The 15,443-nt window shown below is 36.3% G+C and overlaps 1 protein-coding gene across 2 annotated transcripts in view; it reads right to left on the bottom strand.

Moving 5' to 3' along the window:
* The window catches only part of LOC145675592 (actin-binding protein IPP), a 49,090-nt gene that overhangs the window by 31,198 nt on the left and 2,449 nt on the right, over positions 1–15,443 (bottom strand). For both annotated transcript variants that reach the window (XM_081746118.1, XM_081746119.1), the window contains exons 2-3: positions 7,379–7,569; positions 291–435 (exon numbers count right to left, since the gene is read on the bottom strand). In XM_081746118.1, coding sequence (XP_081602244.1) covers positions 291–435; positions 7,379–7,540 — 307 coding nt within the window. In that variant the 5' untranslated portion in view covers positions 7,541–7,569. The remainder of the gene's footprint in view (positions 1–290; positions 436–7,378; positions 7,570–15,443) is intronic.

The following is a 15,443-nucleotide window of genomic DNA, read 5'->3' as shown; positions in this document are numbered from 1 at the left end:
GGATGATGGCGATGGTAAAAGAATTTAGAAAAAGTAGGAAACAGGAGAACCAAAAGAAACTGGAATGGTGATCGAATTGGAACGATGTAAGCTGGTATGGCATATGAGTAGTAAAATAAATGTGAAAAATCATCCCATGTGTAAAAAGTTTAAAATAAGCTGTACTATACTAATGTATACAGAAAACATTTCCATCCATATTTTCAATCCTACGATGGAGAAATTGGTAAGAGCTGGAACTGAAGCAGACTCGCTTTGTATATATATAAAACATAGTTTTTGTTTATTACCCGTATAAATGAAGTCCAAGAGACTATTTAAAATGTTTGGAGATATTGAATGAAGCTCCACAGTGTCCTGTTGTTCTTCGGCTAGCCCTGTAGTAAACATGGCTTGGAAGTACGGACTACTTGCTGACAGAACAGCCCGATGAGCCTGGAAAATAGTACAAGTTGTTAACAAGAGCGTGTCTATACACCCTATACTTAAGGTAAAACTAACTTCTGATACAAAACTACATACTTAACATTTATCTCTATGTTTCCTGAGAACAGACATTTGTAAATGATCATTTGCAATATTTCAAGGAAACTTATAACTATCCCAATTCTTATTCGCAAATTGTTCCTTCTTGTTACACTTGTGCAAACTATCGTATGTTCCTGTTTTTCTTACTCTTTTCTATTATAGAAAATCCCTATAACTATTCTATCAGGCCTTGTTTCCATTTTGTACTAATACACAATAACACACTGAGCAAGACTATGTGATAATATGTAAAAAAAAAAACAGTATAACGTAACAGTTTCAACACAATAACTGTGTCTTCATCAGACTTCCACTTCTCCTGGTTGCTTGGGAGTTGGTCATTACTTATATATACTTTCCGGAGATCAACTTATAATTAGGTGCTCAACTCCCAAACAGCCAGAAGGAGTGGAAGTCTGATGAAGACACAGTTATTGTGTTGAAACTGTTACATGATACTGTTTTTTACATATTATCACATAGTCTTGCTCAGTGTGTTATTGTGTATTAGAAAATCCCTACAATTCTGTCTGTTTTGTAAAAATTTTGCTAAAACTTAATCAACGCAAAGAAATCTATAAAATGAGAAGTTCGATGTGTCACACTAATTATTAAAAAGGAGGAAAGAAAAAACAGAGTAAAGTGAGATGCGGTTCATATTATAAGGGAATTCGCGTATCACAAAAAGAGAACTTAAGTTTTAAACTTGTGACTTTGACAGATTTTTTTGTACTTTCTAAATTCTAGAGGCGTGGTGACGTAGCCAGTAAGATGCCTTTCTATCAACTGAAAGTCCAGGGACGTATTCTCCTATTCTTCTTTCGTCAAAATGCGGTTCAAATATCACCCACTTCTGTTAAATGGTAGAAGGCATCCAAAATGTGGTTTTGACTGCATCAACCACCTTCTTTGTGTAGTGAGGTGTCGAAAGTGTGCGGAGTACCCTCATGGCTATTTGGGTAGCGTAAACGCAAAGGAGACCCGACTTTTGATTCCTGGCTGGATTACATGTGATTCGGATCCCACGTTAACCTCTAGGTCCACGTCTCATATAGCCTCGCTGCTGAACGATACATTAAACTCAAATCCAATCAATGCAATTGTAATGAAACCGTGAACTAAGAATTTAAAAAAAAAATCATTATTTTTATTCATAAAAGTCATAATCGCAATTCGATAGGTGAAAATGGAACGAAGTTTTTTGTAATATCTTAACTTTTGGATACGTGCATAACATTATTTTTAAAAATGACAAGGACAGTATTTGTAATCAAGAAATCGTTGGAAGCACAAGCAAAAGTCAAGAATCACCTGTAGTCAAATAACAATGTTTGTCAGTAGTAATTAACAATTCGGATAAGATCACGAAAAAAGACGAAAGCAAACCTCAGGATACGTTTAAGTTCAAAAATACTTATTTTTACATCATTAGATAACAATATTTTTCAGAAAATGTAATTAGGACTTTCTTAAGATTTTGTAAATTTTTATATTGGCTTTTGGCAAAGTAAAAAGGAAAAATAATTAAGGCAAACAAGGACAACCATATAAAAATATTCCATATAAAATGACCAAGTTTGCAACTAAAAAATCATTCTGGATCCTCATCAAGCATCGAAATGGAAAATTCTTTAATAAACTACAAATATAGAAAGAGAGCACTGTACGGTCAACCTAAGCAGGATCGGCGATAAGGTAAAGTATGACTCAGACAACTTTAACTGTCTACTTGCATGTGACATGTCATTAGGAGGTAACAGGAAAATTTCAATGTTTAAATATTTAGCTTATTTCTTTATAATTGGCTTAGCATTAAGTGAATCTAAAACTTATCTGTTATGCAGTTAAGCTAACATACTATGTCTGGTTTTGAACTCAATACTCTTGAATGTTCACAGATGAATAATGATATTGTTACAAAAATATCCACTATACTACCATTGTAAGTGACTTGTTATATTAAAAAAAGATTGTTATTTATGACAATAAGAGACTGCAACCACTCGTTTAATTTTAATCCATAATTTGATTTTCTAATTCACTGTTTCCCTTTTAGTTATTAATATTAATATTTTTTTTTTCTTAAGGTACACAATAGACAATGAGGAGACAGTATTATACTATCTTTAGCCACATTTGATCTGTCCTAAATGGTCTGCACCAAAGGAGCTGCTATATCGTACTTTCTTCTCTTCCTTTAAGTTCTATAATACTATTTTTAACTTCACAAACACGTTTCGGGCCATTCAAGATCTTTATACAGCACTAAGGCCTCCAAACAACTACCGGCCAAGGGGTCATGGCAATGGTAAAAGTGTCCACGCTTGGATAAATTTCTAATGGCGCATCTTATGCTAACTTGAGGGCGCGTAATGTAATCTAACTATTGCTAAACACATTTCACCTAGGGTCACAAGAAAAACTCGAAGTTTGGATATAAAATTGTTTATATATCAGACACTATTGGTCATAAACAGGAAATTCCTTCAATTGATTATACTACAAACATAGCTTAACATATGCAAACACTTCTTGGCGTAGGGGACCCGGGTTCGATTTCCGGCGGGAGCTCAAGTGGTTCGAATTCCACATTAATCAGTAGGTCCATGTCTCATATAGCCTCACTGCTGAACAAGACGTTAATGTTAAAATCAATTCAACTTAACTCAACAAATACTTCCTTTTAATAAGCTTTCAGTTTCTTACTAACATAATTAATTAAAATACTTTATATACGAATATGAACACATGTTTATAATTGCTTGTCTCAAATATAATTGCACTGTCCTGTCAACTTTTTAAAGTTTATCATTTTTAATTAGTTTTGCTAATTACTTTAGGTTTCCATCTTAAACTGTAGGTCCACGTCTGACATAGCCTCGGTGTGAGAAAAGGACGCTAAAGTTCAATGCAAGTAAACAAAGTGATTATTCGCACATACCAGGGTGGAAAAAAAAATCATGATTTTCTTTTTTAAAAAAAAATCATTTTTGTTGGTTTTTTGATTTAAATCAAATCTTTCTTCTTCTCGCGTAATACAAGTCACGAACTGAAGATAAAACATTAGAAATTAATATTAAATGTTAATTATGCCATTTAAGTGAAAATATTGGGCTTGAATTTTGAATTGATTGCCAGTCGTTAACTTATTTCAATTCCAAATAGAGATGCAAGGGTTCGAACAAAAAAAAAAAGCTTTTTTTTTAGTTGGGGAGACGGTTTTTTCTGCTTCGCTTTTTTGCTTGGGAAATTTTGGGCTTTTTTTCCAAATTCCGCTTTAAATTGATAAAGCAGTTTTGTTTCGCTTCTCTAGAATACAAAAACTCATTTAAGTAGTAGTGGATGCAGATAATAATACTATACCTCGAAAATAAACATGAATTTCGAAAACATATTTCCAACAATTTTAATTCTTAACACATTTTTATTATGAATCCCAAAAAATTAATCCTTGCAGTTAAGTTTTAACATTCATATGCATTATAAGCAATATTTTTTATTGTGAATTAAAAATACAAAAACAAGGAAAAACTCCTACATGACATACAAAATTTATTGTACTGTGTGTGTGAGTTCAAACAAATAACACATTGGGAAGATAATATATTTACTGAACAAACGCACAAAACAAATTTAAGTTTCGACGCCGTAGCCTTCTCAAAAATAGCATGTTCTTCTCTTTGTTCATTACGTATCTCAAGTGGCTCAAGTAGTACAACGTTGGCTTCGCATTCGGGAGGTCATGGGTTCGATTCCCGCTGCCGACCATCCTGACTGGGGTTTTCCAGGGTTTCCCTCAGTCCTACCTGGCAAATGCCGGGATGGTACCTACTAAAATAGGCCCTGGCCGATCTCTTCGCAAATCCTTTCCATGTTGTTAGATATCCAGTATAAAATAGCCTCTGAGCTGCATCTGGTGATTGTTAAATACATAAATAAATCATTCCCTCGTCAAGATGCTTAATGAGTGGTGGTGCCTCAATTGGATGAAAATGGTATCAAAGACTCTGTTGTGATGCAGCAGGATGGAGCACCAGCGCACTTCGCGATTCACGTGCGCAATTACGTGAATCAGACGTTTCCTGGCCCTGGATTGGAAGGGGTTGTGCATCTTTACCAGATCCCTTTGCCTGGCCTCCAAGAAGTCCCGATCTGACACCATACAATGCTCTCTGGGATTTCATAAAGCAACAAGTAAAAACACTCAATATCACACAACGCAGGAATTACAAGCAGCTGTTGCTACACGCCTTCACCATCGTAACTCTGGAGTATCTCCGCAAAACATCTGCGAGAACTTGGCGCAGGTGATCATACCGATGCTTATGACTCTTAAGACTTCAAGGTAACTGTGTACAGACATTCTACCATAACTAACATTATACTGTTGAAACTAAAGGGGGGTACGCCCACTTCCGGACCACCCTATATATATATATATATATATATATATATATATATATATATATATATATATATATATATATATATATATATACTGAAAGGTTGAAGCAGTTTGGAAGTTGTTTAGGCATTCATTGTTAATTATAGTAGACTGGAAAGTTAAAATAAATACCTTTTCTTGCCTAAAAGAAACAAACCTAACAAATGGCGCAGTCTTATGGAATGGGATCTACGTGTAACGCTGTGCTTCAAGATATGAGATACTACCTAGGTGAAAAAGAACTTCGTTTGTGGATCTTCGAGGAATTTAGGAAACGTGACTTTGTAATTTCTCAATTACAAGAAGGAATAGCAAATAGAATAGCTGAAAGCAAAGCAAAAGGGGACACAAACAAAGAATCATTATAAACATTATTGTAAGGACTGTTTCAAGTGTAAATTGAAATCTCGATTACGTAATGGGGAAAGTAACAAAGTTAAAAGAAAAAAAATAGTACATGTGTTGCTTGTTCAGCCATTGGTCAACAAAAATCCAGAGTAGCGTGACTGGCCCAGCAATCGCATTTTTTTCATGCTTGAACCTTCCATTGAATTCGCATCGAGAAACGATGTGTAAAGAAAACTCAAGTTATTTCTTTATTTTCTTATATAATATTCTTCGTAATATTTACATGATAATCTCGTAAATCCTGTATGATGAATTGTAATATCTAATAAATAACATTGTTGGTCATTACAATATTGTGGAAATCAAACAATAATGAAATGAGTACACTTTCTCTGAGTAATTATTTAGTACTTCGATATCCAAATGATAAAGAACATAACTTGAAGCCAGGCTTAGGCGACGAAATGGTTATAAATCAAGATCATCTTACGAACATTTACCTAGTTTATTTAAGGAGTCTGGTTTACAAAAACTCTTGTATTTTTCTCTGTCTGTTTGTATGTTTGTCTGGGAGACAATGTAAAGCAGTGCTATTCAACCGGAGGTACGCGAAGATGTTTCTGGGGGGTACGTAATCCTAAAATAAGCATATTTCCAATATTTATTGAATGGTCAGAGTTGGAGAAAATTTTTCTTTCAAATGAACGATTTTTGAGATGACGTCACGCGCGTCTAATATTTCCAAGTAATCGGTTTACATTTATTGCATACAGTCTCGGAATTTCTTCCACACGCATGAATCCATTTTTTACACCTCTGTAAATCATCCCACGGTTTTGGAAGCTTTACAAAAATATTCCAGTCATGTAGTTTGTGGTCTTTATAATTATATCTGAAGTCCATATACACAGACTGTAAGCGCATCTCATTATGGAAGACCGTAAGCGAATTTCTCTGATTCTCGCACTGTCGAAGATTCGATCAAGAATCGAGGAGTTTGCTTCCCGGAAACAAGCTCAGTCATTTCATTAACAGGTTAGTTCTGAAGTTACTTTTAGTTTTTGAATTTTTAACATTGTCCCCAGTGTGCGAATTGTCAGGAAGGATAAAGGGAAATTCCCCTCAGTAGAACTGGATGTCTCCTATATGTTTTGAAATTTTTCATGTTAATTCGCACTTTATCCCCCCCCCCCCTCTCATCTCATCTCATTTTGATTGGCACGCTGATTGTCCTTTTGTTGGGTCTCTGTTTGTTCCCCTTTTTAATCAATAGAACATGTGTTTAAGTTTAATAAGTTCATAAGTTCATTTCGATTTAATTTCTTTTAAAGAGCTTCAGGGGTACACAATTGCATGGCGAACTCTCTACGGGTACGCAAAAAAAAAAAAAAAAAAAAAAAAAAAAGTTTGAATGATGTAGAGAGTGAAATGCTAGGAATCGAGTTCTTTGATAGAAGTAATCCATTCACCGGAAGTGATAGAAATCAACCATTTCGAGTTTCAATACGGAAGTACTTCGATAAAATCCACGAACACGATGTTATCCAGCACAAATGTATCTGACTAGGGATCGAACCACGGACCCCATGCATCAGAGGTAAGTGCTCTACCACTGAGAACCGTACCCTCTTGCCAGAAAATCATAAGTAGTAGCAGATTTCTACCACTTCCATTTGAAACAGAGACGGATCATATTCTTACGATACTGAATTCATACGAAAAAACTTTGCTCGCTATCTATTACCGTTATTTTTCCCTACAGGAATCAATATTGAAACTGGAAATTATAAAATTTTCGCCACTTCCGGCTTGAATACAGGGACAAAGGTCGAGATTGAACACATGTACGGGATGCTGCATCGATCTTTAAGAAACTGCTCCTCACTCTCTTATTATTTTTGCTCTAATACCTGTCGATTGATAGACAGACGGACGGACATAGTCGTTCTATAAGACTTCCCATACACAACATAGTCTGGCAGTCTAAAAAGTGGAAACTTGAGTTGTATAGCGCCTTCAAATGACATAAGCAAAAATTTATACAAAACGTCTACAAACCTTCATGACCTTTCCACCAGCAGTGATTTCAACATCACAAAATCTTGAATTCTGTCGAAGATAATTGAGATTTTGGAGTACTTTTGTAGCATAGTGATGGTGAAAATACTGGTGAGTTGGGTCTGATTCTGGAGATAATTCGTTGCTCTTTAGCAGTGGCATCACAGTGGCTACTCATGAAGCAGCAACACCTGCGAAAAACAAAATACTATTAATAGTAATAAAACAGACCATAAAAAACGTTGGTGCAGGCTGATACTAAATGACAACTACAAAATAAGATAAGAACTAGTGGTGTTTTAAGAAACTAGCTACTAATCTTTTCTCTATTCCTAAGGAAATAACATCCAATATTTCAGATACTTTATCGAGTATCCACTATCAAGGACTGTGAAGGCTTTAAACATATTCAGAACCAGGATCTTCACATGGTTAAATGCTTCGATTTCAGTGGAAATCTTAATTATAAAAAATAATAATAATAATAATAATAATAATAATAATAATAATAAAAATAGTAACGAGTTTTAATAGCGCACTGTATTTTCTTGGGTGCATATATGTTTACCTCTTTCCCTTTTTTCTTTAAATTTCAGCTTGGAGTAAGTGCTTAAACGTCAACAGATTAACTATTTTTTAAAAAAAGGTACGGATACACAGTGTATTCTCCTAAATAAAAAAAAAAAAAAAATGCAGTGAGCTATTAAACACATTACAAGGTTAAGATGCGTGCGTTACCTTTTTTTATTGAAGATTTCCACTGAAGTCGAAGCTTTAAGCATGTAAAGATCCTGGTGGCTGAATATATTTTAAGCTTCTACAGCCCTTAATAATGGATGTCCGATTTCGTATCAGAAAATTGGATATAATTTCCTTAGGAATAAAAAAGCGATTAGTACAAAGGTTGATTAATTTATATTGAGCCGAAATCAATGAGCAACCATGCGCATGCGCAACCCATAGCCATGATATTGCCACAAGGTAAGCGACAGTATCTCATTACGCACACAATAGAGTGGTGTGATCGAGTGTAGTCTGATGCTACCGAAATTTCCGATGGCAGAACTTTCTTTGTTTTTCTGCGATAAGCTTTTGTAAATCAAAAATTTTCTGCAGGAATTCCAAAATTTAAAAAAATCAAGGTGATACTATCATATTTTTATTACAGCGTTACATGAAGCATTGTAAAGAGTTTTCAGTGGTATCCCTAGTTCGAGTTACAACCTGTGAAGTCACTTTTTTTTTTTAAAGAGTTTTGCTAAAAGAAGCAGATTTAAAATATTTATGATACTATACAACATATATTGTAATGAGAGCAGCTTTAAGGATTTTTTTTTTTAAATCCTGATGGGAGTACATTTAGGATAATGTACGTAAACTGGTCTGTTGTTGCAATACCATCACTAACTCCATCCTTTGCTGCTGGCCTTTTCACAATCACATTAGTAACCACTGAACCCCAGCTTTCACATATGGCCTCAGACAATGGTATAGTCAAACAAAACATCATTAACTTTACTGCAACAGATTATTTGTGTCGGAAATCTGTTACTGCAACTTTAAAGAGAGTCTTCAATTCGAAAAAAAAAAAAAAAAAACTTTCTTTCATTTCTTGAGCTGGTTTACCAAGTCCTGCATAAATTTAATGAAAATCTTGTATTCAAAAAATAATCTATTCTGATCTACATCTATCAAAAACTGAAATGAGAATATATTCGTAAACTCAAAGAAGTTTGAACAAGACGGAAAGTCCTTCTGCTAGCTATTTTTTCTCTCGCAATTTTTCTGCAAAGGCGCAGCAAATTTTCTGCGATTATATCGCAGATCGCGGTATGTTCTGCTATGGGGTCCACATTGAACCAATTCTGGGAGGGGTTCATTCCGACGCAAAGTCCAAAGCATCGCGCATGATAGAAAATGCGTAATTTTCGTTTGGGTCGTGCCACTGTGAATCGTATTATACGGATATATGCGCCACAGAGTCCTGGGCTCCCCACTCTATCGCGAGCAGCTAGAACAGTTTCTCAAAAGCATTCATAATTGTGGTCGATTTCTCGTACAGGGGCAAACTGTGTCTCCGAAAGATGGAGCAAAACGTCAAATTCAATGCTGCGTACTATCAGACTCATGTCCTGACTGAAATGTACCAGCATGAAATCTTAATCAGGTTAAACTGTACTAAATGGAAAAAATATCGCTGTAAGGAACGGGAAACTGGTATTTCAGCAAATTCCCTTCTCTGACACCACTGTCAAAAGTCCAGATACTAGCCCAACGGACTATTGAGCTTTCGGATTCCTGTTCCATCGTCGAGTCCCAACCGTCCCCTGCCTGTGGAAAGCCCGCAAAGAGGAGTAGGATCCAATATTCATGCTCCAGCTGCAACGCAGCCAACACAATTTGGCCACCGTGTTCGATCCACGGCTCACCGTTTGCTCAAAACACGGCATTTTCTAGGTAAGTAGCACACTGAAATTCATCTCAATATAAATTAATCAATATCTGTTCTTATTTTATTTGGTAATATGTATTCCATTCGCTCTATTAGTAACTATTGGGTCTTCTCGGACTGGCAATCATTAATTTATCGGGGAAAATGTTTTATTATTCCTTTCCGACATTGAAACATGGACATAACGTACGATGACCAAATGTCTTGTTTTTAAAAGGAATGATCCTGAAAGTTGTCACTGACCCATAAAGAAAGTTAAAGGGTCACAAAATGTTCCATTTTCTTGTTCGTGGTACGAATATTCATTTGTTCGTGAACATCATCCAACTTGTTTTTCATAATCATCTACTTTCATTGGCAATAAGTCTGTTTTAATCTAAAAGAATGTCACAGATTAAATTCATTTATTTGCCTTCGTAAACTCCATGAATCGAAATACGATAACTATGTTTGGGTCGATAATCCAAGGTTATACATAGATTCAATATTTCTGATTCCAGACTTGCTTGCATAACAAATAGTGTAGAGGTAATTCTTGGTAAGTGCTTACAGCGCTGATGATAGAATTACGATGTTAAAACTTAAGGGAAAAGAAAATTAAATGAAATCTTTCATTTCACGTTCCACGTTTATGTTGTGTATGCTAAAAAAGACAGTGATGATGGGAATTAATGAAATGATGGAATGAAGTGGGAGGAAACGGGAAAACCACGAAAAAAACACACACACATAATGTATCAACCACGAAGTCAACTTGGCGCCAGCAGGATTAAACCAGGGACCCCAGGAATGAGATGAACGCTCTATGACTGAACAAATGCGGTCCCCTTAAATTATTACAAGACAAGAGAGGATTTAGTGGTGCTACAGATACGCACCGACCACTGAAAAAGTAGTGCAAACCTGAATAAACGATATTATATACAGGGAGAAGAGCGATGCATGCGTAACCATAATGGAATATTTTAATGCACTCCTGAAGGTAAGACTGCGAAATATCAAAAGAAAAATTGCAATACAAAGCCTACAATTTTTTATGTAATCTTATACAAGTGAAGTGATAAAGCAAGATGAAAGATCTCAGTTAAGTATACTTTACATATGCCGGATGTATGAAAAGTCCAGGGTATTAGGCCGACTCTGTTATAGGTAATGGTATGAAAAATGAAATGAGAGGGAAGTTGTTGGAAATAGGTGCCAATCGCATCAGCGCAACTTTCTAGCTCAAATGTATTAATGCATAAAATTGATGTAAGCCATATAATTATTTTTCGCTTACTAGAGGACATGCAGTGTTCGATGTAAGAGGACAGGATTAAGATTTTTGATTTGATCGATTTTTAGCATCCCTTTCAGCAGCAATATTATATAAGGCATAGACCTAAAGCTTAACATGGGATTTTAACTCCATAAACCATCAGGAATCGAACCCGGGCCTCCCTCGCTAAAGGCGCGTACGGTAACTGCTTAGCCATAAGGGAACTGAGTACAGAGTCAAGAGTTTCTTCAATTTGTATGCACGTTGTCGTATGGGTATATAATACTCTGGCCAACAAGAACAAATTCAGATATGATGCATTATTTAACCGTTTCTAGTAGTTTCTGTATTTTGCATGGAACTTCAAGTGTATGATATGCAGCATATCAATCAGCTGAAGATATGTATAATTTTCCAATTGATTTGACTCTTCAGTTTAGCGTCCCTCTCAGCAGCGAGACTATACGTGACGTGGAACTACAGCATAAAGTGGAATCTAAACCACATGAGATCCAGCTGGGAATCGGACCCGGGTCTCACAAGCCAAAGATGCGTATGCTAACTGCCTAGCCACGAGGGAATTCCTGTATAATTTTCCAGAAGAAGAGCGCATACATTACTTTAAAATGTAATTCAATGGGTGAGCAGAAAATGTGATTCGTTTTTAAAATTCACATAGACTTTTGGTTATGAAGAACAGCAGATGACAGGGTGACTCTTATCGTGCTAGATACGTAATTTTACGTATTTCTATGTTAACAATATTTGCTGCTAATATAGGTGCTAATTAGGATTTTCATGAAGAAAGTGCAATATGTCGGTAAAACGCTGAATATTCCAGTGGTTCTCAACTGCTTTAGATTAACGATTCACTTTAATGAACGTCCTCGGATTGCAATACACTTACTTGATTATTTATTAATAATAATATAAATTATGGTAGTGTAAAAGTATGCTGCCGCTGCAAGAGTTAGACTACTATAGTCTATTTCAATATTTATTTTAACTCATTATTAAATTCTTCATGATTTTTAAATTCAAAAATTTTGCGACATACCCTATAGGACTGCGTGACACACCGGTTGGGAACCACTGCCATATTCATACGCAAAGGGAATACAGTAACAAGATGTAACTGATTCGTGTAATTATGCAGAAGCAGAAATGAAGCTAAAAGGTTACATCGAACAAAGCAGGCACGATATAGAAATCAATTTGATAAAACAGTAATACAGGGTGTCTCAAAAGTCCCCTAACATAGGGTACTTCTGTTATTATCAGTTACAACAAAATGTAAGAGGAAAAAACATCTCCAAATGTGATGTTTCTAATCTAAAGTGAAGGAATTTTTTAAATCTGATGAGCCATTTGGGCCGTACACTCTTTATGCGCCCAATGTTAAATGAAAATGCAACGTTGCCATTTACCTGCACCCACAACAAAAGCCAATGAAGTTATTATTTGAAATGGGGACTCGCCATCGACATGTTAGCGTAAAACACAAACGGTTTCTCCGATTTTTTTAAAAAAAAAAAAAAAATCCTTCTCTTTAGATTGAGAACATTATATTTGAAGACGGTTTCTCCTCTTACATTTTGTTGTAAGAACTCTGATAATAACAGAGTTGTCCTATGTGAAGGTACTTTTGAGAGACAGCCTGTACTTCCTGCTCAAATATTCTTTTGATTAAATAGTGAGATTACGTTTCCTGAGATGAGGAATACTGGTACTGACGCATAAAAACAAACGAGTACAATACGAAAGAGACTAAGGATACAGTTTGATAATCACAGTAAGAGAAGTAAATGCTGTTGACTACACAGTTTTTTACTGATAAATCCCCAAGTAAATTCATAAATGCTGCAACCATTCTCTGAAGCTACCATTTTGTGCTCCACACTGGTAACAGCCCCTATGTAAAATGAATAAGCAACGTTACTAGTTCAATGAACAGGAAATGAACAGATACTGGGAGGGGTATATATCATGGGTCTTTTCCTCGCATACTTTTCGCATTATCAAATACTGGAACAGTGTCGGGAAAATAATTTAACTAACCATCGTAGTCACGAAAAAAACAGATGGGGCCCATGCAGAGACATTCGACAACAGAAGAGGTCCGTTCGAGGTTACCAGTGACAGTGTCGCATGAGTGGTTTGCGAAATTCTTCGACTGGTTTGCCAGAAGACTCTACCATCCAAACGTGACATGACCCAGAGACTAAATCTGTTATCCACGTCATTCGTTGCTGTCCTGGCTTACAGCCGTGTTAACAATCTCTTCTCGCACTATGCCGCTAAATGTATTCAAACTGTACGAGAAACTCTTGGGCATGTTAACTTGGAAGACATCTGTCACACTCGATAAGGTCTACATCTATCATACATGTAATAAAAACAGGGAGTTCGTGTTGTTATTCAGTCCACACTCTCTTGTTTTAGCGTATTCTGTCAAAGAATATGAACATTTAATATATAAGAAACTGATTATGTCATTTATGCAGTATGTTGCGACACATCACATTTACACTCATCACAGTTACAAATAACGGACCATAATTACTACCGAGTGAGCTTTAAACGGAAAAAAGATCATGCCGCTGCCGCTTACTCTGAGGTAAAAATGCAAACTGAAAGTATTTGAAAATAAAATCTTGACGCGAAAATTCGGACTCAAGACGGAGACGAATGGCTGAAACTTCATGAGGAGAAAATGCATAATTTATATTGTTTACCAAACATTGGGATGGTATTTACTATCTTCCACATATTCATGGACAACTCGGAAGTCGGTGCTAATAGGGATCTGTTGTAAACGATCTTGTTCGTGTATGCCTACCGTCACGACGCACCTGTTCCCTACGGATGCACTCTCTCGCTACCGTTCGTTCCCTCTGCTGCGCTCCTGCCCTGACTCGTTTAAGCAGTATTCGTACTTTTTAGTGGCCATCTAGCCCAAGTTGCTTCGCTTTCTATGCACTCTAATTTTCATGTCACAAGTCTACACTGTATTTACACTCATCACAGTTACAAATAACGGACCATAATTACTACCGAGTGAGCTTTAAACGGAAAAAAAGATCATTAGGAAAACCTGGTGCAGCTGGGAGGATGGGTCTCTCAGAAGCAGAAATAGAAAGTTGAAACTGGATCCTACTGACTACGGACAGAAGTCAACGCAGATATTTTATGAACGCGACATTGAGTCTTTGGGTTCTATAGACCATAGAGTTAGTTATTAACATTTGGGGAATTACGTATCGTGACACCTCATCCAAGGAACATACCGATTTTCACCGGCAGTATTGAGAAAGTTTTCCGTACGGAATCATGACTGTAATTAGAAAAAGTTCGAAATACGTAAGATGAGAAAAAAAAGTGAACGTGAGTCCTGCCTACCTCCAGGAATCCATTATGATCCCAATCTATCTATCTCACTCTACTAAGCCAACAAGAACTAGATGGATCCACCACTCATATAGATATAAAGTGTCCAACCATATTGCCAGATCATTTCTCGGAATTACTCGAGCAGACTGTTCTACCATATTTTGACACATCTCTTTCATTTTCAGGCTAAATTAGAGTTTTGTATTTCTTCTAGCGCAGCATGAACTAAATGGGGAGCTCCATTATTGCTTGCAGAAATGATTTCAGGAGAGTTCAGTATAAATACAGTGTGAACTGATATAAAAACTACAGTGCATAAAACACGAACCAACTTGTCCTAGGTGGCCACTAAAAGCACCAACGCTATCTAATTGAGTCAGAGCAGGAGCGCAGCAGGGGGTGGGGCGAGCGATAGTGTGGGGGTGCGTCCATGGGGGGTAGGCGCGTAGTGGATAATGGAAGAGCACACTTACACATACAATACTTCACTATCACTCAAAATTCATTTCAATATGATGTGCACTGACAGTAATTACTTATAACCACACTCTCATTCCTTCACGAAAAATGCTTCACATCGTATTTTACCTATAACTTCTCTATTTGGTAGAGCCGTCTACACGAATGAACCCCATTTTTCCTGTTTTATCCACAGAGAAAATAAAGAGTCCGTGTAATGATTGACATTCCTCTAAAAAATCCTGACGCCAACCTGATTGATTTATGCGCATTTGAACTGTAAAAACGATATATACAACATCGCCATTCCAACCTTCAATGGCATCAGAAAATCTGTCGGGAGGTATAAGATGGAGTCGGTGTGGGTGTATTGCAAGTAATTGTTGGAATGGAAATTGTGATGTGGGCGATAGCCTATAACGCTGCTGATTGAATAGAACACAAGTCGTTGGAGACGGCGCTCGTATGGCTAAGTATATTTTGAAAATAGGTAAAATCCCGATGGC

The sequence above is a fragment of the Thermobia domestica genome, chromosome 18, assembly GCF_964235325.1.
Source record: "Thermobia domestica chromosome 18, izTheDome1.hap1.1, whole genome shotgun sequence".
Lineage (NCBI taxonomy): Eukaryota > Metazoa > Arthropoda > Insecta > Zygentoma > Lepismatidae > Thermobia > Thermobia domestica.
Note: the sequence above shows the minus strand (reverse complement) of the source record. Positions and strands in the feature narration are given on the sequence as shown.